Source organism: Podarcis filfolensis (assembly GCF_964270895.1).
Source record: "Podarcis filfolensis genome assembly, chromosome: 5".
In the NCBI taxonomy this organism is placed as follows: Eukaryota; Metazoa; Chordata; class Lepidosauria; order Squamata; family Lacertidae; genus Podarcis; species Podarcis filfolensis.
In genome coordinates, this window is record NC_139608.1 from 1,536,091 (window position 1) to 1,563,546 (window position 27,456).

The window sequence follows — 27,456 nt, forward strand, 5'->3', positions numbered from 1 at the left end:
TGCTTGGCTGAATTGCTGCCTTCCCTCCCAGGACTGTTGTCCTAAGTCAGGCATGTCCAAAGTCCGGCCCGGGGGCCATTTGTGGCCCGGCGCCCGGTTTAAACAGGGCAATTTGGGAAAAATCAATCTGTTGCAGCTCCTGAGCACCTGCCTGCTGTTCTCCTGGCTCTCCCCTGGAGTCAACACTCTGCCCAAGGAAGGTTAGAGGCAGGCAGGGCAGGCTGCGATTGGTGCGTCTCCGGTGGTGGCACTGCGTGATTGGTCCTCGGGAGCCACCCGTTGCTCACCTCTCACTCCCACCCATTGTTTCCGCTATTCCAAAAGGCATTTCTTAAGGATTGTGAGACCCTGCATTGTCCTCAACAACTTTGGGGGAACAGTCCTAAAACCATAGCTGTCAACTTACAGATTTGAAAATAAGGGACCAGCAGCCTCGAAAATAAGGGATCAGCAGCCAAAATAAGGGATTTTCCAAGCACAGGTATGTTCAACTTCTGAGCCCCTCCGAGCCAAAGGCAGAAAGCCCTGCCAGCAGCCAAACAAAGCCTCAAGGAAAACCACCGTCACCTCTCCGCTGGGAAGCGCTGAGCAAAGGCGAGTCCCCAGGCAACGTGCCCGATTTGATCGGCACAAGGCATGCAAGCTCCACCCCCCAGTCGTTCTTAGACTCCTTATTGGGTGAGCAACGCAGCCAAGCAACACAGTTGGAGCCTCCCTTCTCCCTGGTCGGCAGGGAGGGAGGGAGAGGAGCTGCTTCCTTTGAAACCCGGGAAATTTAAGGGACATCATCAGTAAGGGACAGCAGCGGGACACAGCGCTGGGATAAGGGACTTTCCCGCCAAATAAGGGACGGTTGACAGCTATGCCTAGAACATGGTCAAGAACTTCAATCCTAAAAAAAGGAAAAAGGTCATCAACTCTGGGGGAACAATCAAATAACGTCAGGCAATATGGTCGGCCCTCACGCATGTTCACTTCATGAAATCTGGCCCTCTTTGGAAATAGTTTGGACACCCCTGTCCTAAGTGTCGTTGTGTTATAAACACAGCTAATATGGAGAAGGAAGAAGGATAGCCAGCCACATATGACACGTTATGCTTTATTTCAACATGATGGAGTTTAACCAGCTCTTCCATCGCTCTAGAATAAGGAGCATCTCCAAGCACATAAGTCAGGAAAATACAGAGCTTTTCTTGGAGAGAGAGAGAGAGAGAGAGAGAGAGAGAGAGAGAGAGAGAGAGAGAGAGACTCAATCAACAAGGACAAAGCATGATCGTTCCCCCAAACACCCAGTTTCTTTTCCCATTTGTAACATGTAAGATTTCAGTGGTTAAAATAGTGAAGGCAGTTCAAGAGAAAATACGACGTTGCAGGAAGCAAAACTTCAAAGCTGAGGAAACTGGCACCATCTGGAAAGAAGAGTCACAGGACACCTGCTCTGCATGCAGAAGGCCCCAAGCTTCAGTCTCCAGCATCGAACCAAAAGAGACAGTTCAGAGTTGGAAGAATCAGTGGTGGTCTGTGTGCCCACGCAAAGCAGCTTTAAGGAGTGAGTGAGCTGCGATTCCTGCACTGCAGGGGGTTGGACTAGATGACCGGGTGGGTTCCCCTTCCAATGCTACAATTCTATGATTCTTAGGAGAGGAGAGGGGAAGCGGAGAATGAGAACAGGGCTGAGAGCCAGAGAGAGAGAGGTTGTCGAAAGAGATGAGGTCAGAAGGCAAGGCAGATTCCAAAGATTCCACAAGGTGTCTGTCATGGTCCTAAGCTGCTTACCAGATAGACAGGACTTGCTGTGGGGGCAGTTTCTCTCTCTCTCCCCCACATGAAGCAGTGATATGGTCACCAACTTGGATCACTTTAAAAGAGGATGAGACAAATTTGTGGGGGAGGAGAGAGCTCCTTACCTTTCCCACCGCGACTTGGCGACAGTGATCCATGCGGCAGTCGCCTCCAGGCTTGACTACTGTAATTCGCTCTACGCAGGGCTGCCCTTGAAGCTGACCCAGAAACTCCAGCGGGTGCAGAATGCTGCAGCAAGGCTCCTCACGGGGTCTCTGCCATGGGAGCAGATTCACCCAGTGCTTTACCAGTTGCACTGGCTCCCAGTGGAGTACAGGATCAGGTTTAAGGTGCTGGTTTTGACCTTTGAAGCCCTTCACGGCCTAGGACCCACGTACCTACGGGACCGCCTCTCCTGGTCTGCCCTGCAGAGGACCTTAAGTTCCATGAATAACCATAGTTTAGAGGTCCCAGGCCCTAAGGAAGTCAGATTATCCTCCACCAGGGCCAGGGCCTTCTCAGTGGTGGCTCTGACATGGTGGAATGCTTCGTCCCAGGAGACCAGGGCCCTGCAGGGTTTAACTTCCTTCCGCGGGGCCTGTAAGACAGAGCTATTCCGCCTGGCTTTCAATTTGAACTTAGCCTAATCTTTTATTTCCCTTCCTTCCCTCCCCCTCCCCTTTTTATGAAGATTCCCTGCTCTGGGATCCCACAGCTAATTCTCCCCTGGTCTCCTCGCTGGCCCAAATAGGACTAATTTAGCCAGCTAGCCCTGGTGGTCATCTAATGTTTATTGGATGGCTTTCCCCCCCCAATTGATTTTTGAATTCTGAATTTATCGTTATTCACGTTTTATACTGTATTTTATGCTGTTTTTTGTTGCATCAATTAAGTGTTTTAAATTTGCTGTTAGCCGCCCTGAGCCTGGTTTTCTGAACCGGGAAGGGCGGGGTATAAATAAAAAATTATTTATTATTTATTCACTGGTCTTGATGGCTGGGCTCGGCTTCCACAGTTGGAGGCAGGGATGCTTCTGGGTACCAGTTGCTGCAAACGCAGGAGGAGAAAGGGCTCTTGGGTTCACATCTGGTTGGCCCCTGGGAGAAGGTAATGCTGGACTCAAGGAGCTATTGGCCTGACCCAGTAGGCTCCTCTTACCTAAAATTGATGCTCAGAAGCATGTGGTGGCTCCACATGAGAAAATCCCCACCATCAGGACCCAGATGGGTAGAACTTTAGGAAGGAAATGCCAGCCAGGAGGTTGCGCTTGGATCGTAATGATGGGGAAGGATCATAGCTGTCAACGTTTCCCTTTTTTTTAAGGGAAATTCCCTTATTCCGAATAGGATTCCTCGCAAGAAAAGGGAAAAGTTGACAGCTATGGGAAAGATGCTAACTTTAGCAGAGGTCCTGAGCTGACCTGAGATGGAGGACCAGTAACCAGGTGAAAAGGGGTTTTGTGTGTGTGTGTGTGTGTGTGTGTGTGTGTGTTTGTGTGTGGAAATAAGAAGCTTTGCTTATTAATGCTGCTCCAGAGTCAACAACACCACCTTGCTATTTTGCTGCACTGCATTCTAATAGCCCTTCTTAGGTTGACAGACTCCCAAAAGTCTTTTTTATATAAAAAAAGTGGCATGCAAATGAAATTGTTATATACATATAAACAAACAAGCAGACAAACAGACAAAAAAACCACTTTCTGTTCCCTTATTCAGGAGAGCAGAGCGTCAGCTGGAAGGAAGTGTGGTCTAGTGGGCAGATCCTGCTATAACGAGAACTGGAGGCATGTTTCTTTTGTTTGGTTTTAGGAGGCCTGTTTCTGAACTGCAAAGTCCCTGGGAGTGGCGGTGGGACTGGCGGAAGTGCCTTGGGCTGTGGGAGATGTTCTGCGGAGGGCGTCCACCAGGGCGGGCAAACCTGTAGGGGGGGGAAGTCATGGGGGGGGGGGAGAAAAGAAACCCATAAGAGGAGCCTTGTAGCTGGATCAATGAGCTCCTGAACAGGTTGAACAGCTCTTGCTGGAAGCCACAGGAGGCGAGAAGAGGGCTTTTGTGTCCAGGTCCTCCTTCAAGGTTATTATATTTTAGACTTCCGGTCAGCGCCGGCAACTGTAATGGCGGATTTCCTCCGATCTCCGGAGGAAATCTGCTTCGTGGAGCCAGGGTTCTACCGCTACGGCGAAGCGGGGACCCGAAAAAAATCACAGGCGGGGAAGCCTGTGAACTGAAGGCTCGGCGGGCTCCATTTGCGTCCCCCCCCCCGCTGCAAAGGAGCCTTTTTAAAGGCTCCGGAACATACCGGGGGTGAGCGGCACGGAGCTGAGAGCTGTCTACCCGTCTCCGCGAAGCGAAGCCGCATGCCATGGTTGGAGAGCGCTGACTTCTTTCTTTGAAATTTGGACTAAAAGTAACAACCCGTGAGTATTACGGAAATTGGATATTAAAAATCCCCTTTTTTGATTCGGCACGAGCGGGGAAGGCGCAAAGAGGAAGTCCGTCTCCCCCTCTTGTAAACATTTTAAAGCAAGGACTAGATAACTAAGGTTGAAAAGAACATCTTCTTCGTGAGAAGTCAAAAGTAACTAATTTCACGTTTTGGCAGTATAAGTGAATGTGCTGGAGGATAAGATTTAATTCTGAAAGTGGATTGTTACCCCTCCCCCAGGACCCGGGAGCGATCCGCGAGTGAGCCTGTTGGAGAGATTTAAAAGACTTTGACAGCTGTCAAACTAGCTGTCAAAGCTGAGAGGGAAAAAAAAGAGAGAGAACTTTGTTTCTATTGCCTCGGCTGGTCATATTTGTTACATTTAGGTAACAAATTGTCGAAAATCAAGGAAAATAAAGGACTTTTGGATTTACAACTGGAAGGAACACTAAGTAACCAGTACTCCCCTAGAGGGGGCTCTGGGACATTACAGAATGGCTGTAAGTGGAAAAATACAGACGGCACTTGAGAAAATCTTTCGTAGCCTGGGAAAACTTCAAGAACAAAGCACTGTTTTGGCTAGAAATGTTACAATATTGAATGAAAAAGCAAACAAACCTGTGGAAATTGGAAGGGACTTGACTCAAGTCTCTGTACCAGAACAAAAAGACTGTGCCCTTGAACTAAAAACTCTTGCAGCTGAACAAGAAAAGGAATTTGAGAAATTTGAAGAAGCTACACATGACAATTCAGAGGGAAAGGAAGGAGGAGCTATAATGCAGCAGAGGATTAAAGAAAGAAGCAAAAAACAAGATTTGGATTACAATTATAAATATGGAGACCTGGCAGGCCAAAGGCTTGTAAAGATGGATTTAAAGGAAAAGACAAATCTGATCAAAGTGGAAGCAGGAGTCTCTGGGACATTTGGACTTAAAAGAAGTAAAAAACAAGAATTGGATCACAATTTTAAATATGGAGGCCTGGCAGGAAGAAGTATGGACCTTTTGGGGACAGAGCTTCTCCGAGATTTGGCGTTTAACATAAAGGACTATCAAAAAAACCGGCAGAGAGGAAAGGAGAGAGACTTAAGGGCCTCGGATGTGAGATCACCAGGCTGATACCAGATGGACTGATGGACATTGGTTGGAGATTGAAACCGGGAAAAGCGGGGAGTGGGGTTTTGGGTATCCAAAGGCGGTACAAATATATTCTTTTTTTTCTTTCTTGTAAATAATTTGTTTTGTTATTCTAGATTAAAATGGGGAAATCGTGAAATGGAATTGGGGTTGACTTTAGAAAAAGGTATTAAGAATAAGATTTGATGTATCAAGATTGAGATTTATGTTAAAATTGGTTAAACAAAAAGGATTTAAATATAATAAGGTAAAATTTGGGGATAGGAACTTGTTGAATTAAAAAATTGAATTGGAATACAAGAAGGGGAGATGTGGGGAAGTCAAGGAAAAATGTTATTGAAAGGTATATGTTTGTTTTTGGTTTTTTCTTTTTTTGTGTGTGTGTTTTGTTTTCCTTTAAATTTTTTGAAAACTTTAATAAATATTTTATAAAAAAAAACACAAGGTTATTATATTTTAGTGTTTTCTTGGAAGCCGCCCAGAGTGGCTGCAAGGACCCTGGGCAGGGTATAAATAAATTATTATTATTATTATTATTATTATTATTATTATTATTATTATTATTATTATTATTATTATTCCCCAAAGGGGTACCTGGTCGGCCACTGCTGAGAACAGGATGCTGGACTGCATGGACCATGGGTCTGATCCAGCCAGGCTCTCCTGATGCTCTCATCAGGCCCAAGGCACATCTGGTCCACCATTCTGTTCTCATGGGGGTCAACCAAGACGTCCCCATTGTAAAGCCCCCAAGCTGGACATGCGCACAGCCTCCTCCCAGTTAGAGCTTTTCAAGCTTGAATAAGGAGGTTTGAGGGCCCCTCTTGGCTGTTTTCTTTTTAGCTTCTTGTGGGTGTGCCCTGCAATATAGAAGCCCTGTTAGAATTCCTGCTCCGTATTTGCAGTCATGGGATTGTTGTCTATCCCATGACGGTGTATGTTTTGACTCCATAGAGTGGGAAGTGACGGAGACAGGATGTTTGTGTAACTGTGTTCCGTGAAGTGGGACTATTGTCCTTTGTTCTTTCTCTTTACTGTCTGATGCTAGAGAGAGAGGGAGCCATGTTGCAGTGCTCCGTGTGTGTTTAGATGTAAATAAAGTAAAGGTAAAGGGACCCCTGACCATTAGGTCCAGTCGTGGCCAACTCTGGGCTTACGTGCTCATCTCGCTCTATAGGCCGAGGGAGGCGGCGTACAGCTTCCGGGTCATGTGGCCAGCATGACTAAGCCACTTCTGGTGAACCAGAGCAGCGCACACAAATGCCGTTTACCTTCCTGCCAGAGCGGTACCTATTTATCTACTTGCACTTGGATGTGCTTTCGAACTGCTAGGTTGGCAGGAACAGAGACTGAGCAACGGGAACTCACCCTGTTGCGGGGATTCGAACCGCCAACCTTCTGATCGGCAAGTCCTAGGCTCTGTGGTTTAACCCACAGCGCCACCCGCATCCTTGTAAATAAAGTAGATTAGCCAAAATGCTGAGTTGCTGAGGTCTGTTACGCAAGCTGCGAAGACTCTGCAGATCCCTAAGTGTGCCTATGTCTGTTGGCACCGGTCGCTGTGATGTTCGGGCAGAAGAAAGCTTTTGAAGCTCCCAAACCATCGGCCAGGAGGGAGGGAACATGCCAGTCAGGTATGTGTCTCTGCCAGGGTTCTACTCAAGAGTAGGACGAGCTCCTGACCATGCCATCTGTCATGGATGCTTTAGCTGAGATTCCCGCATCGCAGGGGGTTGGACTAGATGACCGGTCCCCTCCATCTCTACACTTCTATGATTCTATGAGTCCCCTCCCCAGGGCAAAGAAGGGGAGGTGCGTGAGAGCCTCACCCCTTGCGATGCCCTATGCACTAAAGCACCCTTTGCCCACCTGGAGAGCACCAGGGTTGCAAAGGCTGCCCTACAGGAACGAGTAATATTTGTTCCAACCATTCACCCAAGTGCTCCCTGCATTCCTCACACCAGGAAGAGGTGAAATGCTAAAGGTTTATAAAATGATGCCTGGCGTGGACATTGTTGTAGGCGCCATCTATGCAGGGCCATGGGGGGCCAGGCACCCACAAATTTTCAATGAAGGGGCTGGGCGGCCCCCAAAGTTCTACGAGGCAGTGTGCACCCTCTGGAACGGGGGCAAGGCAGCACACCTGGTCATTGTCATGCACTTTGGAACTCCCTGATTCTTGACGTCAGGCCTAGGCCTGATAGCAATATCCAGCTCCCCCAACTGTTCCTTGGTTTCTGTTTTTGGGGGACAGGAGGAGGGCAGGTGTAGAGGACTCCCTGGTCCTGAATGGGGTAACTGGGCCCCTGAAGGACCAGGTGCACAGCCTGGGAGTCATTTGGACTCACAGCTATTCATGGAGGCGCAGGTCAGTTCTGTGTCTAGGGCAGCTGTCTACCAGCTCCATCTGGTACGCAGGCTGAGACCCTACCTGCCCATGGACTGTCTTGCCAGAGTGGTGCATGCTCTGGTTATCTCCCGCTTGGACTACTGCAATGTGCTCTATGTGGGGCTACCTTTGAAGGTGACCCGGAAACTGCAATTAATCCAGAATGCGGCAGCTAGACTGGGGGCAGCCGCTGAGACCACATAACTTGAAACACCTACATTGGCTCCCAGTACATTTCCGAGCACAATTCAAAGTGTTGGTCCTGACCTTTAAAGCCCTAAACGGCCTTGGCCCAGGATACCTGAAGGAGCGTCTCCACCTCCATCGTTCTACCTGGACACTGAGGTCCAGCTCCGAGGGCCTTCTGGCGGTTCCCTCTCTGCGAGAAGCCAAGTTACAGGGAACCAGGCAGAGGGCCTTCTCGGTGGTGGCACCGGCCCTGTGTCACGCCTTCCCACCAGATGTCTAAGAGAACAACAACTACCAGACTTTTAGAAGACATCTGAAGGCAGCCCTGTTTAGGGAAGCTTTTAATGTTTGATGCAATACGGTATTTTAATATTTTGTTGGAAGCCGCCCGGAGTGGCTGGGGAAGCCCAGCCAGATGGGCGGGGTATACCGGTAAATAATAAATTATTATTATTATTATTATTGGCTTCTAGATCCTTGATCATCTTGGTCACCCTCCCCTTCATGCTCCCCAGCTTGTCAATAGCTTTCTGAATTGGGCCAGAATTGGGCCAGACGCGGATTTCGGGCAGTGTGACTGTCTCACTCGCAATGGGCTCTGATCTGAGAGGGGGCTCTTGGGGGGGCGGCTGCAACAATGATGTAAAATGGAAGGCAAGAGGCAGCAGTGGTGGTGGGGGCTGAATTTTGGTGTCGTAAAGGGTGCCTCTGAAATCCGAAAGCCCCAAATCCGCCACTGGCTGCACCCAGCACTCCAGGTGTGGTCTGACCAAGACAGAATAGAGTGATGCGATGACTTCCCTTGATCTGGACACTAGACTTCTGTGGATGCAGCCTAGAATCGCATTAGCTTTTTTTGCCGTCGCATCGCGCTGTTGGCTCATTTGAAGGTGGCGGGGAAGAAACAGATATACAGAATAATTTTCAACCCCGTGGAAACTGCCTATCTGTTGAAAGCTGCCCAGAGTGGCTGGGGCAATCCAGTCAGAAGGGCGGAATAATAATAATAATAATAATGATAATAATAATAATAATAATAATAATAATAATAATAATAGGCTGCAGCCAAGGAACAGGCCTTACAAATCTGTAGCTAAAAAAAGCCAATGCAATTCTGGGCTGCATCAATAGGAGTATAGCATCTAGATCAAGGGAAGTAATAGTGCCACTGTATTCTGCTCTGGTCAGACCTCACCTGGAGTACTGTGTCCAGTTCTGGGCACCACAGTTCAAGAAGGACACTGACAAACTGGAACGTGTCCAGAGGAGGGCAACCAAAATGGTCAAAGGCCTGGAAACGATGCCTTATGAGGAACGGCTAAGGGAGCTGGGCATGTTTAGCCTGGAGAAGAGGAGGTTAAGGGGTGATATGATAGCCATGTTCAAATATATAAAAGGATGTCACATAGAGGAGGGAGAAAGGTTGTTTTCTGCTGCTCCAGAGAAGCGGACACGGAGCAATGGATCCAAACTACAAGAAAGAAGATTCCACCTAAACATTAGGAAGAACTTCCTGACAGTAAGAGCTGTTCGACAGTGGAATTTGCTGCCAAGGAGTGTGGTGGAGTCTCCTTCTTTGGAGGTCTTTAAGCAGAGGCTTGACAACCATATGTCAGGAGTGCTCTGATGGTGTTTCCTGCTTGGCAGGGGGTTGGACTCGATGGCCCTTGTGGTCTCTTCCAACTCTATGATTCTATGATTCTAAGTCCGCTTTTATCTTACCCACGTCTGCTAACCTCTGGTGTTGCTCAGACGGTTCACTCCAATCCGGTCAAGGGGGATTCCAAACCGCCTCTTTGGAATTTCCACAACTTTCCTGTGTAATGAGATGCAATTAATTGGGATATCCCAGTGCCCCTTTCCAGATGTTTACCACTCTGATCAGACCCAGCCAGACAAGCCCTGCACCAAAACAGCCAGGGGCTGAGACGACTCTTCTGCGAGGAAGTTCTATGTACATATGCTTATAAAACTATTCATGGCCTGGGGGAGAATGGTTTTCTCCCTCATGGTACTAGAACTCGTGAACACCCAGCGAAGCCGAATGTTGGAAGGTTTAGGGCAGAAGAAAAGAAAGTCCTTCTTTACTCAGAGGATAGCTGAACCCTGGAACTCACTTCCGCAGGAAGCAATGACCTAGATATCCCTCCTGGCCATGAATTTATTTTTTTAAAACTATTGATGGCTCCTAGCCAGCCTGGTTCTTCTCTGCCTCTACGGCTGGAGGCAGTGATGATTCTGAATCCTAGATGGTGGAAGCCACAGAAGGGGAGAGTGTTGGTCTTGTGTTCGAATCCTGCTTGCAGGTTTCTCATTTGGGGCCCTGTCTGGCCCCTGTGAGAATAGGAGGCTAGACTAGATGGGCCGTGGGTCTGATCCACCAGCCTCTTCTTGCGGCCTTATAGGCATTAGAACTAGTGCAATGAGTGCTAGGATCCAGCATGCGCAAGACCTCTGTTTCTTTTGCAGGGCCCTAAAAGAACCAAAGCATCACAAAGTGTTCCAATTGGAATTGGAACGCATTTGCGACTGTCGCTTTCACGGGGTTTCCACAGAGCAAAGCTCATTGGCAGAGCGCTTTTGGTGGGGACGTGCTCCCTCTTGTGGCCATCTCAAGCTACAGCAAGGCTCAATCTTCACTGTATGCTTGTGAAACATAAAGGTAAAGGGACCCCTGACCATTAGGTCCAGTCGTGACCGACTCTGGGGTTGCAGCGCTCATCTCGCTTTACTGGCTGAGGGAGCCAGCGTACAGCTTCCGGGTCATGTGGCCAGCAGGAGTAAGCCGCTTCTGGCGAACCAGAGCAGCGCACGGAAACGCCATTTACCTTCCCTCCGGAGCAGTACCTATTTATCTACTTGCACTTTGATGTGCTTTCGAACTGCTAGGTTGGCAGGAGCAGGGACCGAGCAACGGGAGCTCACCCCGTCGCGGGGATTCGAACCTCCGACCTTCTGCTCGGCAAGCCCTAGGCTCTGTGGTTTAACCCACAGTGCCACCCGTGTCCCTTTGTGAAGCATGGACCACTTCTAAACGCCATCTCCAACTCCTCAAAAGATTCCATCAACGGTGTCTCCAAAAATTTTTACACATCACTTGGGAAGACAGGCAAACTAATGCCAGTGTATTGGAAGAAGCAAAGATCACCAGTGTTGAAGCAATGATTCTTCAACCTCAACGTTGCTGGACTGGTCATGTTGTGCGGATGCCTGATGATCGTCTTCCAAAGCAGCTACTCTATTCCCAACTTAAAAATGGAAAGCGTAATGCTGGTGGTCAACAAAAGAGGTTTAAAGATCTCAAGGGAAAGCTAAAAAATGTAGTATAAACACCAACAATTGGGAAACACTGGCCTGCGAGCACTCCAGTTGGAGAACAGCCTTTACCAAAGGCACCACGGGCTTTGAAGACACTCAAACTCAGGATGCAAGGGAGAAACGTGCTAAGAGGAAGGCATGCTTGGCAAACCCTCACCGTGATCAACTCCTACCCAGGAACCTATGTCCCCACTGTGGAAGGGCATGTGGATCCAGAATTGGCCTCCACAGTCACTTACGGACTCACAGTTAAGACCGTGTTTATGGAAGACAATCTTACTCGGCTACGAGGGATCACCAAAGAAGAACAGCAAGACTCAATCTTGCTTATTGGGGCTGATGAGATCCATAGTTCAAAACAGCTTCAGGGCACCAGGTTGGGGAAGGCCGATGGAAAGCTTTCTGCTTCCTTTGACAAATCGCTATCTCCATTTGTATTTTGAGTATGACGCAAATTAATTTACGTACGGTGCAGAAGTGTGCGATGCATATTATTGCAAATTTGTTTTAGCATTGCAAGCCCCCTTCTTCTTGCCCCCTGCCTGGAAGACACGGGTCTGAGCTGCTTCCCACTAGTCCCATGCTTCCTAGGCACAGCGGCTTTGCCTTTGCACTGCTTCTCCTCCCACCCACCAAAACCCGCTCTTTAGCGCGAAATTGGAACAAACAGCAGTCCGCAAAAAACATGATTGCCATTTGTTCCGATTCAACACTAAACCGTAGGTTTCCTGGGGGGAAGCAGCAGAGCAAAAGGAGGTGTGGGTGAGTCCTTCGATGTACACACATTCTTGCTTACAAAACTACCAGCATCCATAAGGGAGTACATTTACGCATGTGCAGAGTTCTTCCTGCGCATAGAAAGCAACCTTTGGGTCTCTTCTGCAGTTCCATGACTCTGAGATCCAGTTCTTCCTCACAGCTCACCTCTGCTTGGCTTTCAGGTCCAGGGAACCGGCCGAAAGCCTGTCGAGAGGGGAGCCAAACCCCGAGAAACTCCGCTTCTTTTTTGTCTCGATGACATCATTTTCGAGGGACACCAGCTCATCGAAGAGGAGAAGTTTTGCGACCAGGTCGGCAGCTGGCTTCTCCTGGCCAGACAGAGACAGGCGACCCTCACCCGGGGGGGAGGAAGGAGCCGAAGCCTGCTGCAAAGGAGAAAAGAATGATCTTCCAGCTATTATTTATGGATTACTATAATTATCAATATCATTAACTGAGTCTACACTTTGGAACTCCCTGCCTATTGATGTCAGGTAGGTACCTTAACTGTTCTATTTTTGGCATCTGCCAAAAAACGTTCTCTTGCCAACCGCTCTTGTGTTCCTGTACTAATAATCTAGGAACTTTCACCATTTAAAAAAACTAAGCTAAGTTTTACTGCCTGTGCAGCTTTTTCTGAATGCTATATGGAAAAGCGCATGAACCCGATCTTTGGAGAGGAGAGTTGTGAGTATAGTGGTACCTCTAGTTAAGGACTTGATCTGTTCTAGGGTGCCATTTGCACCCCGAAAAGTGTGTAACTAGAGCGCCGCTTCTGCACACACACGCGATGCAATAGAGTGCTTCTGTGCATGTTCGTAGTGCGCAGAATGCTTCTGTGCATACGTGAAACGCGCAGAACGCTTCTGCAAATGTGTTATGCACGCAGAACACTTCTGCACATGCACATGCGGCGAAACCCGGAAGTGTACACTTCTGGGTTTGCCACGTTCGCAAACTGAAAAGACGCAACATGAACCTAACGCAACACAAGGTATGACTGTAAACCACTTACCAGAGGTGTGGTCTTTTTCCAGTACTGGGGAAAGTGTGAAACTTTGGAAAGAAACTGGAACTACAGTCATATCTTAGGTTACAGATGCTTCAGGTTGCGTTTTTTGGGGTTACGGACTGCCGGAACCTGGAAGTACCGGAACGGGTTACTTCCAGGTTTTGGCGGTCGCACATGCGCAGAAGCACCGAATCGCAGCCCATGCGTGCGCAGATGCACCACTGTGGGTTGCGAAAGCTGCGGGTCGGGAACATGCATCCCTCACGGATCACGTTCGCAACCCAAGCATCCACTGTACCTTACAGGGGCACATTTTAAAGGTTTTAGAATCTCTATTTCCACACTTGACTTTGCTGCATATTTTGCGCAGTCATTGGCAGTGCTTTTCTTCTAGAAAGAAAGGTGCTGGTACTGCGTGCCCTTGAGTGGCCCCAGAAGAAAAAGCACTGGATTGGCCTGATCCAGGAGGCTCTTCTTATGTTCTTACATCCTTAACATAACTCTCTGCCATGGACTGGCTGGATTCGGAGGAGTGCTGCAAGGCACCAGCTGGGGAACCCTCAAGTGAAGAGCCAGGGAACAGGTGTGGGCCGACAATGGATGGTCAGAGAGAGAAGACAGGGAGGAGGAGGAGGTGTTGGAAGCTGAAGAGGTAACAGGTCTAAGTGAGCAGGAAGAGGCTGTGGCAGAGGGCAGTCCAGAATCAGGGGCAGAAGCAGAGGCTGGAGAGGAGCGGGGACAGAGGCAGCAATGAGGCAGGATGCTGAGGGAGCCAGGGAGGTCCCCCCCTCCTACTGTAACCAGCTGTCCTCCCCGCTGGTCTCCAAGAACGCGTAGAGAAATGAAAAGAGCAGAACAGTTGAGTGCAGATGCAGTTTGAGACTGAGTGGGGAAAACCTGGAGCGGAAGAGCTTAGAGAGGGATGGGAAGGCAGGGAGCTTGAGTCCTTGCAACCATGTCATTGGGGCAAGACCTCCTGGGAAAGTGACTGTAACATACCCCGAGTACCCAAAGAAAATCGACTAAGCCTGAATGCACCCATATCGATATCGGAATAACAAATGGGTATAAATAGAATAACTATACGGACCTTTGCCAACAAAGGTCCGTATAGTTAAAGCTATGGTTTTCCCAGTAGTGATGTATGGAAGTGAGAGCTGGACCATAAAGAAGGCTGATCGCCGAAGAATTGATGCTTTTGAATTATGGTGCTAGAGGAGACTCTTGAGAGTCCCATGGACTGCAAGAAGATCAAACCTCTCCATTCTGAAGGAAATCAGCCCTGAGTGCTCACTGGAAGGACAGATCCTGAAGCTGAGGCTCCAAGACTTTGGCCACCTCATGAGAAGAGAAGACTCCCTGGAAAAGACCCTGATGTTGGGAAAGATGGAGGGCACAAGGAGAAGGGGACGACAGAGGACGAGATGGTGGGACAGTGTTCTCGAAGCTACCAGCATGAGTTTGACCAAACTGCGGGAGGCAGTGGAAGACAGGAGTGCCTGGCGTGCTCTGGTCCAGGGGGTCACAAAGAGGAGGACACGACTAAACAACTAAACAACAACAACAACAACAACAACATAAATAGAATGAAGCACTGGGGCCAGATGGACTTTCGGCAATTTATTGTAAAAAGTTCCAGGATGCACTTCTTGAACCACTTAAGGACACCATGAATAGAATTTTGGCGACTGGAGTAATTCCCGTGTCATTTATTACCCTGATCCCTAAGCAAGATGGTGACTTAACAAAGACAAAAAAATTACAGACCTATTTCTTTATTGAACAGTGATCCTAAACTATTTGCTACAATTATAGCTAACACACTTAAAAAGACACTGACTGAGTCAGTCCACAGAGACCAAGTCGGGTTCTCACCAGGCTGAAAAATGAAGGACAATATAAGAAATGTAATTAACCTAATAGAGTATTTGGAAGTGAGAAATGAAAAACAGGCCGCCTTAATATTTTTAGATGTGGAGAAAGCCTTGGTCATTTTTGATTAAGGTATTAGAGAAAAAGGACATAGGTAATTCTTTCCTGGCTGGAATTAAAGTGATCTATATTGATCAATCTGCAAATACTTTAAGAAATAAAAGGGTTGTGTGGACCTGAGCTGCATTTGGGTTTAGTTGAGTAAAGAGTTTACTTCTCTGGCTTCGGAGACTTATGACTTCAGTGCTGACCTGGCACCACCAACTTTCTCCTCTTCCGGGAATTTGCCTATTCCTCTTTTAAAGCCACTTTTAATTGTCCTTGCCTCTAGCATAGAGGAAGGAGGACTGATGGCAGTAAAACTCTTCTTATGGTCTTTTCAAACTGCTTTTAAGAGCACTTAAAAAGAGAGAGAGAGATTTTAACTCTGACCGCTTGAGGGCGCTTTGAAATAAGAAATCCCAGCCATAGGGCTTGCCAGAAACAACTGGGCCTTTTTTGAGATCACCACTTACCTCTTGCAATGCCGCTACCTGGAAAGTTGTCCTGGATTGCCACTGGAAGAGGGTGATGGCCAAGACGAGGTACCCAGCCGCTCGCTGGCAACGCAGCATCTGCAAAAGAAAGCAGCGCCACAGTCCTTTGCCCGGTCCAGTCCCACACAGCTGGGTGCCCACTCCAAGCAGGGGGAAATTCAAGGTGCGTATTTATCGACTCAGGTATTATCAGCTACAATTGCATGTCAACTCAGTATGGTCCGTTCTCAGGTGTGCGCAACCATCGAAAGAAGGAAGTGCCATATTTTAAAATGCAATGCCAATAAAATGGAAATTTCTCCTTTCGGGTGGAGGAAGTGGGGAAATAAACTAACAATATGGTAAATTGGAAATGGTAATGGAAGGAGCAGAGATTATAATTTTAAAAAATCTAAGCTGTTTAAAATGCCTGGCTGAATTAATAATAATAATAATAATAATAATAATAATAATAAAATAATTTCTATTTATACCCCACCCTCCCCAGCCAGAGCTGGGCTCAGGGCGGCTAACACCAGTAAAATTACAATAAAAACATAATAGAGGGGGGAAAACCAATTTAAAATACAGGTTAAAATGCAATCTCATTTTAACAGTAGCCCATAGATCAAAACCGTAAGGGGAGGGAAACCTAAGGGTCAGACTGAGTCCAAACGAAAGGCCTGGTGGAACAGCTCTGTCTTGCAGGCCCTGCGGAAAGATGTCAAGTCCCGCAGGGCCCTAGTCTCTTGTGACAGAGCGTTCCACCAGATCGGGGCCACGGCTGAAAAGGCCCTGGCCCTAGTTGAGACCAATCTAACCACCTTGCGACTTGGGACCTCCAAGGTGTTGTTATTTGTGGACCTTAAGGTCCTCCGTGGGGCATACCGGGAGAGGCGGTCCCGTAGGTACAAGGGTCCTAGGCCATATAGGGCTTCAAAGGTCAAAACCAGCACCTTAAACCTGACCCTGTACTCCACTGGGAGCCAGTGCAGTTGGTAAAGCACTGGGTGAATGTGATCCCGCAGCGAGGACTTCAGCTGGCATCAAAGAGACAAGCTTTGCAGAAATTAAAGAGGAGAAAGGAGAGAGCAAGTAAAGGTTAGGAAGAACTTTCTGGCGGTAAGGGACCCCCTGGAAGGGGGTGAACTCTCCTTCACTGGTGGTGCTTAAGCTGAGGTTGGATGGCCATCTGTCATGGCTGCTTGAGCTGAGATCCCTGCATTGCTAGATGACTCTTGGAGTTCCCTTCCAACTCTACAATTTGATGATACTATGAAAATTCCTGGATGAAGGTCCTGGGATTCTTCAGCAGAGGAAGCCATGGGCCCAGTATACCTGAAGGAGCGTCTCCACCCCCATCATTCAGCCCGGACACTGAGGTCCAGTGCCGAGGGCCTTCTGGCAGTTCCCTCATTGCAAAGCTACAGGGAACCAGGCAGAGGGCCTTCTCGGTGGTGGCACCCGCCCTGTGGAACGCCCTCCCACCAGATGTCAAAGAGATAAACAACTACCTGACATTCAGAAGACATCTTAAGGGAAGTTTTTAACGTATGACATTTTAGTGTATTTTTGGTCTTTGTGGAAGCCGCCCAGAGTGGCTGGGGAAACCCAGCCAGATGGGCGGGGTACAAATAATAAATTATTATCATCATCACTATTATTATGGAGAAAGAGTTTTCTCTCTGCTGATAAAAGCTTTAGATATTCCTCTGTAAATCTAGAACCCCACTGCTGTGTTTTAAATGTTACAAAACAACCATACATACTCTGAATATATTTGTAGATGCTGAGACATATTTAGTAAAGGTAAAGGGACCCCTGACCATTAGGTCTAGTCACAGACGACTCTGGGGTTGTGACGCTCATCTCGCTTTACTGGCCCAGGGAGCCGGTGTACAGCTTCCGGGTCATGTGGCCAGCAGGACTAAGCCGCTTCTGGAGAACCAGAGCAGTGCATGGAAATGCCGTTTACCTTCCCACTGGAGAGGTACCTATTTATCTACTTGCACTTTGATGTGCTTTTGAACTGCTAGGTTGGCAGGAGCTGGGACCGAGCAACGGGAGCTCACCCCGTCGCAGGGATTCGAACCGCCGACCTTCTGATTGGCAAGTCCTGGGCTCTGTGGTTTAACCCACAGCGCCACCCGCGTCCCATGAGACATATGTAAGGGTAGCCCAAAACCACTCCTGCAGTTTCTCCATCCCATTCAGGGGGTAACAAAATATGGGGAGAGAGGATCTTGGAACTTCTCCGTCATGGTGTTCTGGGAGAACTCTTTTCGATGGTTATGGCATCCTAGAAACTTTGACCAGTGAGCCACGGCTGGCGTCCCTGTCCTCTGGCCCATGTTGCAAAGGCTGATGGGGACCAGACTCAGGTTGTTCACATACCCACAATGGCTGCGTTCTGCCCCTACAGTTGGCGGTGGCAATGCTTCTGATTTTCAGTTGCTGGAAACAGGGCCGGATTGAGGTTTGATGAGGCCCTCAGCTCCTGAAGGTCATGGGGCCCTTTTTATGTCCAGCTGCCCTTTGTCCACAACAAATGGTCGCTGTTTTTGTGTTGAATATATGCTATATGGTTATTTATGGACCTCATAGGTATCTCAAGCCATTTGCACATCACAAAATACGTGTTTTATCCGTGTAATTGTTGATTTGAAATACAATTAAGAAGAAGAATAAGCTACATAGCTTATACGTAAATCCGGCACTGGCTGGAAACCACAGGAGAGTGTTCCTCTCATGCTTGAATCCTGCTTGTGGGTTTCTCACAGGAATCTTTGTCACGGTGAGAACAGGTTTGCAGAATCATGGCGTTGGAAGGGACTCCCAAGGGCCATCTAGTCCACCCCCTCCAATGCAGGAATCTCAGCTCAAGCATCCCTGATAGATGGCAACCTGGCCTCTGCTTAAAAAGCTCCAAGGAATGTAGAGCCCACCACCTCCCGAGGACGTCTGTTGAATGGCTCTTACCGTCAGAAAATCTTCAGTCTTAATCTCCCTTTGGGTAATGCAGTACTGGATCTGCCATTGGCCTCATCCTGCAGGCTCTTCTGATGTTCTTCTTTGCCTTCCTCTACGGCCCCTGGCGAAAGGGCGAATCTCAGCAACAGAGTATATCTGCTTTGCGCTCCTGCACCGCAGGGGGGTTGGACTAGATGATCCTTGGAGGTCCCTTCCAACTCTACAATTCTATGATTCTCCCAGTGAGGCTGGGAGCTCAGATAAGTGCAGGCAACACTCATCGGGTTGGCATGACGGTCTGACTCAGTATAAGACGGCGTCTTGTGTCCTTTGAATTTTTATGCAGGTTTCTGCCCCTCCAAACTGAGAAACTGCAGCCTATCGCTGCGCAAGGAACCCACATCCTGATTATCTGCCTACGGAAGTGGGGGCGGGGGACGTAAAAATAAATGGCAAGGTTAAACACACACTTTTTTCCCCTTCACGGCGAAACATCTGCGCTGCTGTTCATTCATCCCGGCGAGCTAAAAATAAGCCCCTGTACGCTAATCAAAATAAACAGAGAGGTCCAGAAGTGCAAAAAGGCATCTTGACTTCAACACAATTCAGGTAACTCGGGGAGTGGAAGAGGTGGGAAAGGTAAACGGCCCAGCTCTGCTCACAGGTTGCCAGGGGTCTTCAGCCTTGCCCTGCAACTAGCTGGTTGCACACATCATCATAATCATATAATAATTTATTATTTCTACTTCGCCCATCTGGTTGGGTTTCCCCAGCCACTCTGGGCGGCTTCCAACAAAAGATTAAAAATGCATTAAAAGATCAGTCATTAAAAGCTTCCCTAAACAGGGCTGCCTTCAGATGTAACAACATAAGCAACAATAGTTGAACTATGGAACTCCTTGCTTCAGGAGATACGGCAGCAATGCTTCTCAGTAACAGCTGCTGGAAATCCTGCAAATTATTGTCAGTCTGACCTTGTAGTCTTATAGTCTGGATCAGCTTTGTTCTCAAAATGAGGTTGCACCAGAAGTGGGCAGTAAGTCTTTTCCTTGACATCTTTATTATGGGATGGTTCATTTTGAGAATGAAATATACTCAGAGTCGCAAAGTGATTTCATGCTCTTTATTCAGCTCATAGTGGTGAGGAGGAATGAATGAAAGTCCCCTCAAAGTATCTGCTTTATATACATTATTTACACAATGGGCTGCACGTGATTGGCTAATTCCGGAATTCTACTGTAAGCCAATCAGGTTGTGGATTCACTTCTATCTGGAGCATGATTGGGTGGTTCCTGCCAACCAATCATACTGCTGCATTGTTCTAGGACCAATCAGACTGCTGCCTTTTGGATCCTATTGTTCTAGGACCAATCAGACTGCTGCCTTTTGGATCCTATTGTTCTAGGACCAATCAGACTGCTGCCTTTTGGATCCTATTGTTCTAGGACCAATCAGACTGCTGCAGTTTGGATCCTATTCAACTCAGTACATCACAGAGAACAAAGCTGATCCAAAATGAATGAGGCAACATCACATTCTTACAGGAACTCATCATGCTTTGAAAGGTTTTAAAGCAGAGGTTGGGTGTCCATCTGACGGGGTCCTTTAGCTGAGATTCCTGCATCGCAGGGGGTTGGACTAGATGCCCCTTGGCTTCTCCTTCCAACCTGATGGTTTTATGATTCTATGAAATATCGGACATAGAAGTTGGAGCAAGCTTGTATTCTGCTGCTCCACAAGGGAGGACCCCAACCGTTGCATTTCAATGACAACCAAGGAAAGTAGAATTCGCTTTCTGAAAATAAAAGACACCTGACATTGGAACAGGCTCCCTCTGAGAGTGATGGACTCTCCTTCCTTAGAAGTTTTTGAACAGAGGTTGGGTGGGCATCTGTCATGGATCCTTTAGCTGTGATTCCTGGGGGTTGGACTAGATGACCCTTGGGGTCCCTTCCAGCCCAATGGTTCTTTGATTCTAAGACCATCCTAGGCCCATTCAATCACCACAGGCTATAGCAGCACCTCTTCCAAAGAAGAACCAGGGGAAGCCAACCTGACTTTCTTCTTCTTTGGCCAGGTGAAAAGGAGAAGCTGCAGAGAGATTTCTTCCTCCTTTCCTTCTATTGGAAAAAGCGCTTGCACTGTGCTCACATTACAGCCGTACCTTGGTTTTCGAACAGCTCAGTTCTCGGACGTTTTGGCTCCCGAATGCCGCAAACCCGGAAGTGAGTGCTCTGGTTTGAAAACTATTTTTGGAAGCCGAACGTCTGGCGGGGCTTCCATGGCCTCCGATTGGCTGCAGTAGCTTCCTGCAGCCAATCAGAAGCCATGCTTTGGTTTTCAAACGTTTTGGAAGTCGAATGGACTTCCGGAACTGATTCCGTTCGACTTCCGAGGTACCACTGTACTGCTTTATAGTGCTGTGAAGTTGTTTTTTTTCCTTGGTATTATTTTTATTATGATTCATTGCATTTACATCCTACCCTTTCCCCCAAGAAAATCCAGGGTGCACATGGTTAGAGTGTCGGACTAGGACTAAGGGACCCGGGTTCAAATCTCTTCTTGGCCCTGAAGCTCATTGGGGTGTCCTTGGGCCAGTCACTGCCTCTCAGCCTCAGTTTCCTCACAGGGTTTTTGTGTAGGATAAATGAGGAAGGGGAGAACTTCTAAGCCACCTTGAGCTCCTTGGAGAAAATAACAGGATACAGTCGGACAGGGGGTGTTAAAGATGGATATAACTTTCTTTTTGTACGCTACAACAGCAGCTAGAATGCTTATTGCGAAGTACTGGAAGACACAAGAACTACCCACACTGGAAGAATGGCAGATGAAGGTGATAGACTATATGGGCCTGGCAGAAATGACGAGCAGAATCCGAAACCAGGGAAGAGAAGCAGCGCAAGAAGAATGGAAAAAGTTCAAGGACTATTTAAAGAAATATTACAAAATTAATGAAAGTTAGAATGATGTTGGACTGGAAAGCAAACGGTTACTATTAGCAAGGGTTAAGACAAGGAGAATAAGGAAGATTAGATTAAATTTAAATTAAAATAAGGGAAGATTTGCTGAGTAATTGATAAGAATTTGGAATACAGAAAAGGGAGGCATGAGGAAGTCGGGGAAGAAAGGTATAAGAAATTAAGATATGAAATGGTACATGTTTTTTGTTTTGTTTTTGTTTTTATCTGTTTATGTATTTGTTATATGTTTGTTATTGTTATAAAAACCTTTAATAAAAAATTATTTAAAAAAAAAAAGAAAATAACAGGATACAAATGTAATAATCATAATCATAACCATAATTCACACCTGCTTCATGGGCATGTAATGAACTTAGAATTGAACTATCAGCCCCCTCCGAATTTCCATCCACTTTCTTGAACTCGAGGGTTGGTAGGTGTTAATGACAGGAACTCTGAGATGGCAAGAATTTCAGCATTTTGGTAACTTCTGAAATTCCTTGTTTATCTCAAAAAAGGAGTTGGCTGGTTGCTGTAGCAAAAGCCAACAGAGAAGGGAAAATAACTGCTATGTTGATGTGAAAAGGGCAATTTTGATCTTATATCCCGGGAGAAAGATGAGCCACAAGTAGTTTGCTATTTTATTTTTTTAAAAAAATAACGCTTTGATCCTGAGGGCTTACGAGAAAAGACATCTTGCAGAACGCAAGCGGCTGATGCCGCCAGATAATGGGCACCATCAATCATTTACTTAAACCCTGTGTCAGGATGTCCGAGACTTGAGAAAACACACTTCCTTTCGTTAACACTGGAAATGAGCCAAAACAACCTGAGGTGGTTGTTTTTCTTAGAAGCTGTGACTTTTGGGCAATTTTCCAGCAGCTCTGGGGAAAAAAAAGTTCCCTTTCTTTCTTTTTTTTGTTAGAATCGCCTTTGCTTGTCCTTGGCGATATCGCTGTGTGGCCAACCCTAATTGGCTAGGTTGTGCCGTGAATCCTGACTGGTTGGGATCATTCAGGTGGTTAATCCAGAAAGGAATAAGGCAGGAATGAAATGATAGGAACATAAGAAAAGCCTGCTTGGGTCAGGCCAGTGGCCCACGGAGTCCAGCACTCTCTTCTCACAGCAGCTGACCAGATTCCCCAGTGAGAAACCCAAAAGCAGGATTCGAACACAAGAGCAACGCTCTTCCTTCGCATCCCGGCTAGTAGCTGTAATAAACGAAAATCTGCCCTTATTCCCTTATGGGGGACACAAGAGCCCTTTTAGAGTCCTTTGCAGGTTCTCCATCGGTCGGAGAAAAGAACAGAGGCCAGCCAGAGAATATTGAGAAGCAAAGCAGCTAGGAAGCCTGATCTTTATTGATCTGTTGCAACAGGGTCCTCACTCCCCACACGCAGGAGGGAGGAGGAACCCAGAAGAATGGTATGCAAGTCTTTATATAGACTTTTGAAATTGCCCACCTTGGAGTCCAAGACCACCCCCAGAAACACCATACCTACATCACAGAAGGGGTGTAGCTCAAGACCACCCCCCAGACACATCATACCTAGATCACAGAAAGGGCGATCTACAACAGAAATCTGAGTGCGTAGTTTCTCTCCTGTCTGGCAGGTTACCTGTTAATGCTTACTTGATTGGATACCCTGGGGAGCCTGGCCAGTCTTTTGTAATGATAAATACTTAGTTCCTGAGCCAGGTCACAGGCTCACCCTATTCATACACGGACATGCCCTTAAGACTGGTTTTGTGAAGGACAAGACAATGGGGAGGCTTTTCCATTTTCCTTCGACCTTGCAGAGAAACCATTTGGTCAGCCTGGGAGCCAAAATGGTTCCAGGGCTGTTTTCCTGTGCTGCTTCAGACATGTGGTTTATATTTTTATGTACGTGCTTGCTTGGTACATTTATGAACATTTATGATATACTGTATTTTTCGCTTTATAAGACGCACCAGACCATAAGATGCACCTAGTTTTTGGAGGAGGAAAACAAGAAAAAAAACAGCAAGAGGGGTCGCTGTGTAGCAAAAGCAGCGATCCCTCTTGCTGTTCTGGCTTCTGGGATAGCTGCACAGCCTGCATTCGCTCCATAAGATGCACACACATTTCCCCTTACTTTTTAGGAGGGAAAAAGTGAGTCTTATAGAGCAAAAAATACGGTATATAAGACCTCAATTTATTTATTTCATGGCCATTGATAGCCCCCTGCTCCTCCATGAATTGGCTCAATCCTCTTTTAAGGGCATCCAAGTTGGTTGGCGTCACAGCCTCCTGCAGGAGTGAGTTCCGCAGTTTAACTATGCACTATGCGAAGAAGTCCTTTCTTTTACCTGTTCTGCGTCTTCCGACATTCAGCTTGGACGGCTGGCTGAGCTAACAGCAGCCAGAGATATCGAACAGGATCAGAAAGGGAAATATCATTGCACAAGGCTAAGTATTCAGGGGATGAAAATTCCTATTTGAACAAAAATAGCTAGGATCTACTCAAAAACCCGACTCCGGGTGTCAACACTTCAGGGCTCACACGAGGCTGTGGGCACATCTTGGCAAAAGTCCTCTGCTGAAACAGGGGTGGCGCAAGGTTATATTTGACTTTGCTTGCTTCCGTATTTATTTATACTATATTTAGCCATTGGCTCTTAAAATCAAGATTAGGTCCATTAAAGTGTGGCTGTGTTTAGGAGATTGTGGTGGTTGGATCAGAGGCCAAGAGAGAGGAGCAGCTGCTACAGGGGTAAAAGGTGGCCAATACAGCAGGGTTAGACCTAGAATCATAGAACTGAAGGGTTCCCAGGGGTCATCTAGTCCAGCCCCCTGGAATCCATTTGCTCCTTCTCCTCCCAGGCCACCCTACAGCTTCAACAGCCTTATTGGGGTCCGCTTCAGACTAAAGGTACACCCAGTGAAGCTGAATGTTGCAAGGTTCAAGGCAGAGGAAAGAGAGGATTTCTTCATGCGGCCGAGTTCAACTGTGGAACTCACTCCCACAGGAGATAGCGATGGCTGAGATGGTTTTAAAAGAGAATTAGACGATTTCAAGGGCTATTGATGGCTATGAGCCAGGATGGCTATGCTCTGCCCTTTGCATGTGGAGGCAGAGATGCTTCTTAGTCCTGGTTTCTTGAGACCACTGGCCTGATCCTGCAGCCTCGTCTTACATTCTCAAAAGTGCTGTTTCCCAAAGCTGCCATCTACATCCCCCTTTGAACAGAGATGACTTGTCCATTGTGCTCTAGCAACCTTTGGGATGAACTACTGCAGGGGCCAGCAAACTTTTTCGGCAGGGGGCCAGTCCACCGTCCCTCAGACCTTGTGGGGGGCCGGACTATATTTTGAAAAAAAATAATAAAAATGAACGAATTCCTATGCCCCACAAATAACCCAGAGATGCATTTTAAATCAAAGCACACATTCTACTCATGTAAAAACACGCTGATTCCCGGACTGTCTGCGGGCCGAATTTAGAAGGCGATTGGGTCGGATCTGGCTCCCGGGCCTTAGTTTGCCTACCCATGGACTACTGCAACATAGTGGGGCTGCCCTTGAAGACAGTTCAGAACCTTCAGCTGGTCTAGACTGCTAGCCAAGGGGACTTCCTGAAGTCATATAACTCCAATTGACTGCCGTTAATTTCTCAGACCAATTCAAGGTGCTCAAATTAGTGCTTAAACCTCTACATAGGACTACAAATAGGACTAATTTAGCCAGATAGCGCTGGTGATCATCTAACGTTTATTGGATGGATTTCCCCCCTAAATTGATTTTTGAATTCTGAATTTATTGTTATTCACATTTTAGACGGTATTTTATGCTGTTTTTTGTTGCATCAATTAAGTGTTTTAAATTTGTTGTTGGCCGCCCTGAGCCCGGTTTTCTGAACTGGGAAGGGTGGGATATAAATAAAAAATTATTATTATTATTATTACATTACTTGGGGTCCTAAATATCTGCAAGGCCGACTCCTTTCCTACAGACCAGACCAGGTGTTAAGGTTAATGAGGGAAGCCCCCCTTGGTTGGTTCTCTTACTCTTGGCAGTTCAAGGAGAGGAGATCCGATAGCCACCTTCAAATATCTGAAGGGCTGGAAGATGGAGCAAGCCTGCTTTCTGCTCCTGCTCCAGAGGGCAAGACCCGAACCGGTGGATTCAAATTGCAAGGAAGGAGATTCCGACTAAACATAGGGAGTGCTTTCTGAGAGCAAAATACAGTGGAATGGACGCCTTTGGAAAACAGTGGAGTCTCCTTCCTTTGGAGGTTTTTAAGCAGAAGTCAGATGGCCATCTGCCAGAGATGCTTTAGTTGAGATTCCTGCATTGCAGTGGGTTGGTCTGGATGACCCTCGGCGTCCCTTCCAACTCTGCAATTCTATGATTCTAAGAATAATGAGCATTGGACATGAACAAAGACTGTCGCAGGTGGGCTGAGTGTTTCTCTTGTTACTTTCATCCAGGTCTGTGTTCGAAATACCTGAGTCCAGGTGTGCATCCCTCCCTCCTGTTTTTTAGTGTGGGAACTTATTCTGAGCTAACTTTTCGAAGGCTGCTTTCTCCTCTGAAAGTTCACCGGAGAATGAATCCAAGGGGTGGGGATGACTTTATTGGCTAAGAAAATTCTCCTTTCCCTAAACGCTAAATTCTCACTTCTAGTCCATTCTGCAAGCCGGAGAACACCATTAATATTATTTTCAGTAGCACTGACTGTATGGGATTGGCAGAAATGACCGGCAGAATCCGCGACCAGGGAGAAGAGTCGGCAGAAGAAGATTGGAAGAAATTTAAGGACTATTTACAGAAACACTACAAAATTAATGAACTCTGAAAAGATGTTGGATTGAACTTTTGTGGTCTCTAGCTGTTATGATAAAGATAATAGGGATTAAAATTGTTTAAGTCATAAAATTTAAAAAGTTGAGTGGAAAATAAGGTGTTATTTTAAAAAGGAATGTTAAGAGATTAGGATTTGCTGGATTAACAAGTTGAACTAGAAAACAAGAAGGGGAGGTATGAGGAAGTCAAAGAAACATGTTATTGAAAAATTGTTACTGAAATTGACTTGTTTTTAATATTTTTCTTTTTCTTTTTCTTTTTGTGTTTGTATAAAATTGGAAAATCTAATAAATATTTATATAAAAAAATATTATTTTCAGTAGCACAGCAACCAAGCTGTTGAGTCAACTCGCGTCTCTGGCATGTTTCTTTAGGGGCATCATGTTGTGAAGTTATTTTATTATTTATGTATTGCATTTATATGTTACCTTCTCCTCCAAAAAGCTCCAGGTGCTCTGTGCAGTACTTCTTCCCCTGTGAGGGAAGTTAGGCTGAGAGAAGGTGATGACTGGCCCAAAGTCACCGATGTGTTTCATGGCTGAGGTGGGAATCGAACCCTCGTCTCCAAGGTCCTAGTCTAACACTCTAACCACTACACCACACTGCCCACACTGCATTTTTAAAATCAGCTGAACAAAGGCATTTAAAAACAACAATAATAAATAAAAGGTATATGATCTGCCGTTCCCTGCATTCAGACAACTCTAAGAACAATGCAAACAACCCATTCCAGAACACCATTTGACACGCTGGGATAATTTTGGTCCATTTCAGCCCCGTCTGAGAATTGCAGTGAGACACACAGCGTGCAGGTAGGAAAACCCTCTTGTCACCCCCTGCAGACTTTGCATATTCTTGCTGGTTCTGAGCAGAACTTTTCCAAAGTAGCAGTGCTAGGATGGGAGCAAAGGGTTGTAAGAAAAGCAAGACACACAGAGAGAGATGGCCTCTGCTCACTCACCTTGACTGGAGGAAGCCTGGAAGATCAGTCCTTCAAATCTTCCCCGAAAAACCCTGGTCCTTCCAAGCTGGTTCCTCTTCACTTATCTCTGATGTTCACTTTTCTCTCGGAGTTTTTATAGTCTCTGAAGGCGCTCCTGCACTCCAATCCCTGCCTCTGCTCTCTCTTACATCATTTCTCAAGATTTTCCACTGCTCCTCGTCTCGAATCCCTCTCTCTCTCGGTCTCCCTCCCCTCTCCACATGCTCATTTCTCCTGTTTTATTTATTGCTCCGATCAGG

General features: G+C 46.9%; 2 protein-coding genes across 3 annotated transcripts in view; both read right to left on the minus strand.

Moving 5' to 3' along the window:
* The window catches only part of CCDC50 (coiled-coil domain containing 50), a 316,416-nt gene that overhangs the window by 57,430 nt on the left and 231,530 nt on the right, over nt 1–27,456 (minus strand). The window lies entirely within an intron of this gene.
* OSTN (osteocrin) lies at nt 1,084–27,396 on the minus strand. Of its 2 annotated transcripts, none has more exons than XM_083613005.1 (5): nt 18,436–18,736; nt 15,457–15,555; nt 12,163–12,383; nt 9,657–9,736; nt 1,084–3,699 (listed from the first exon to the last, which is right to left on the minus strand). In XM_083613005.1, exons 2-5 carry the CDS (start codon nt 15,553–15,555, stop codon nt 3,587–3,589), a joined length of 513 nt encoding a protein of 170 aa, XP_083469131.1. In that variant the 5' UTR covers nt 18,436–18,736; the 3' UTR covers nt 1,084–3,586. The 2 variants fall into 2 exon arrangements, with proteins under 2 accessions (XP_083469131.1, XP_083469130.1); XM_083613004.1 differs by lacking the exon at nt 18,436–18,736 and adding an exon at nt 27,176–27,396 and having other exon boundaries at nt 2,342–3,699.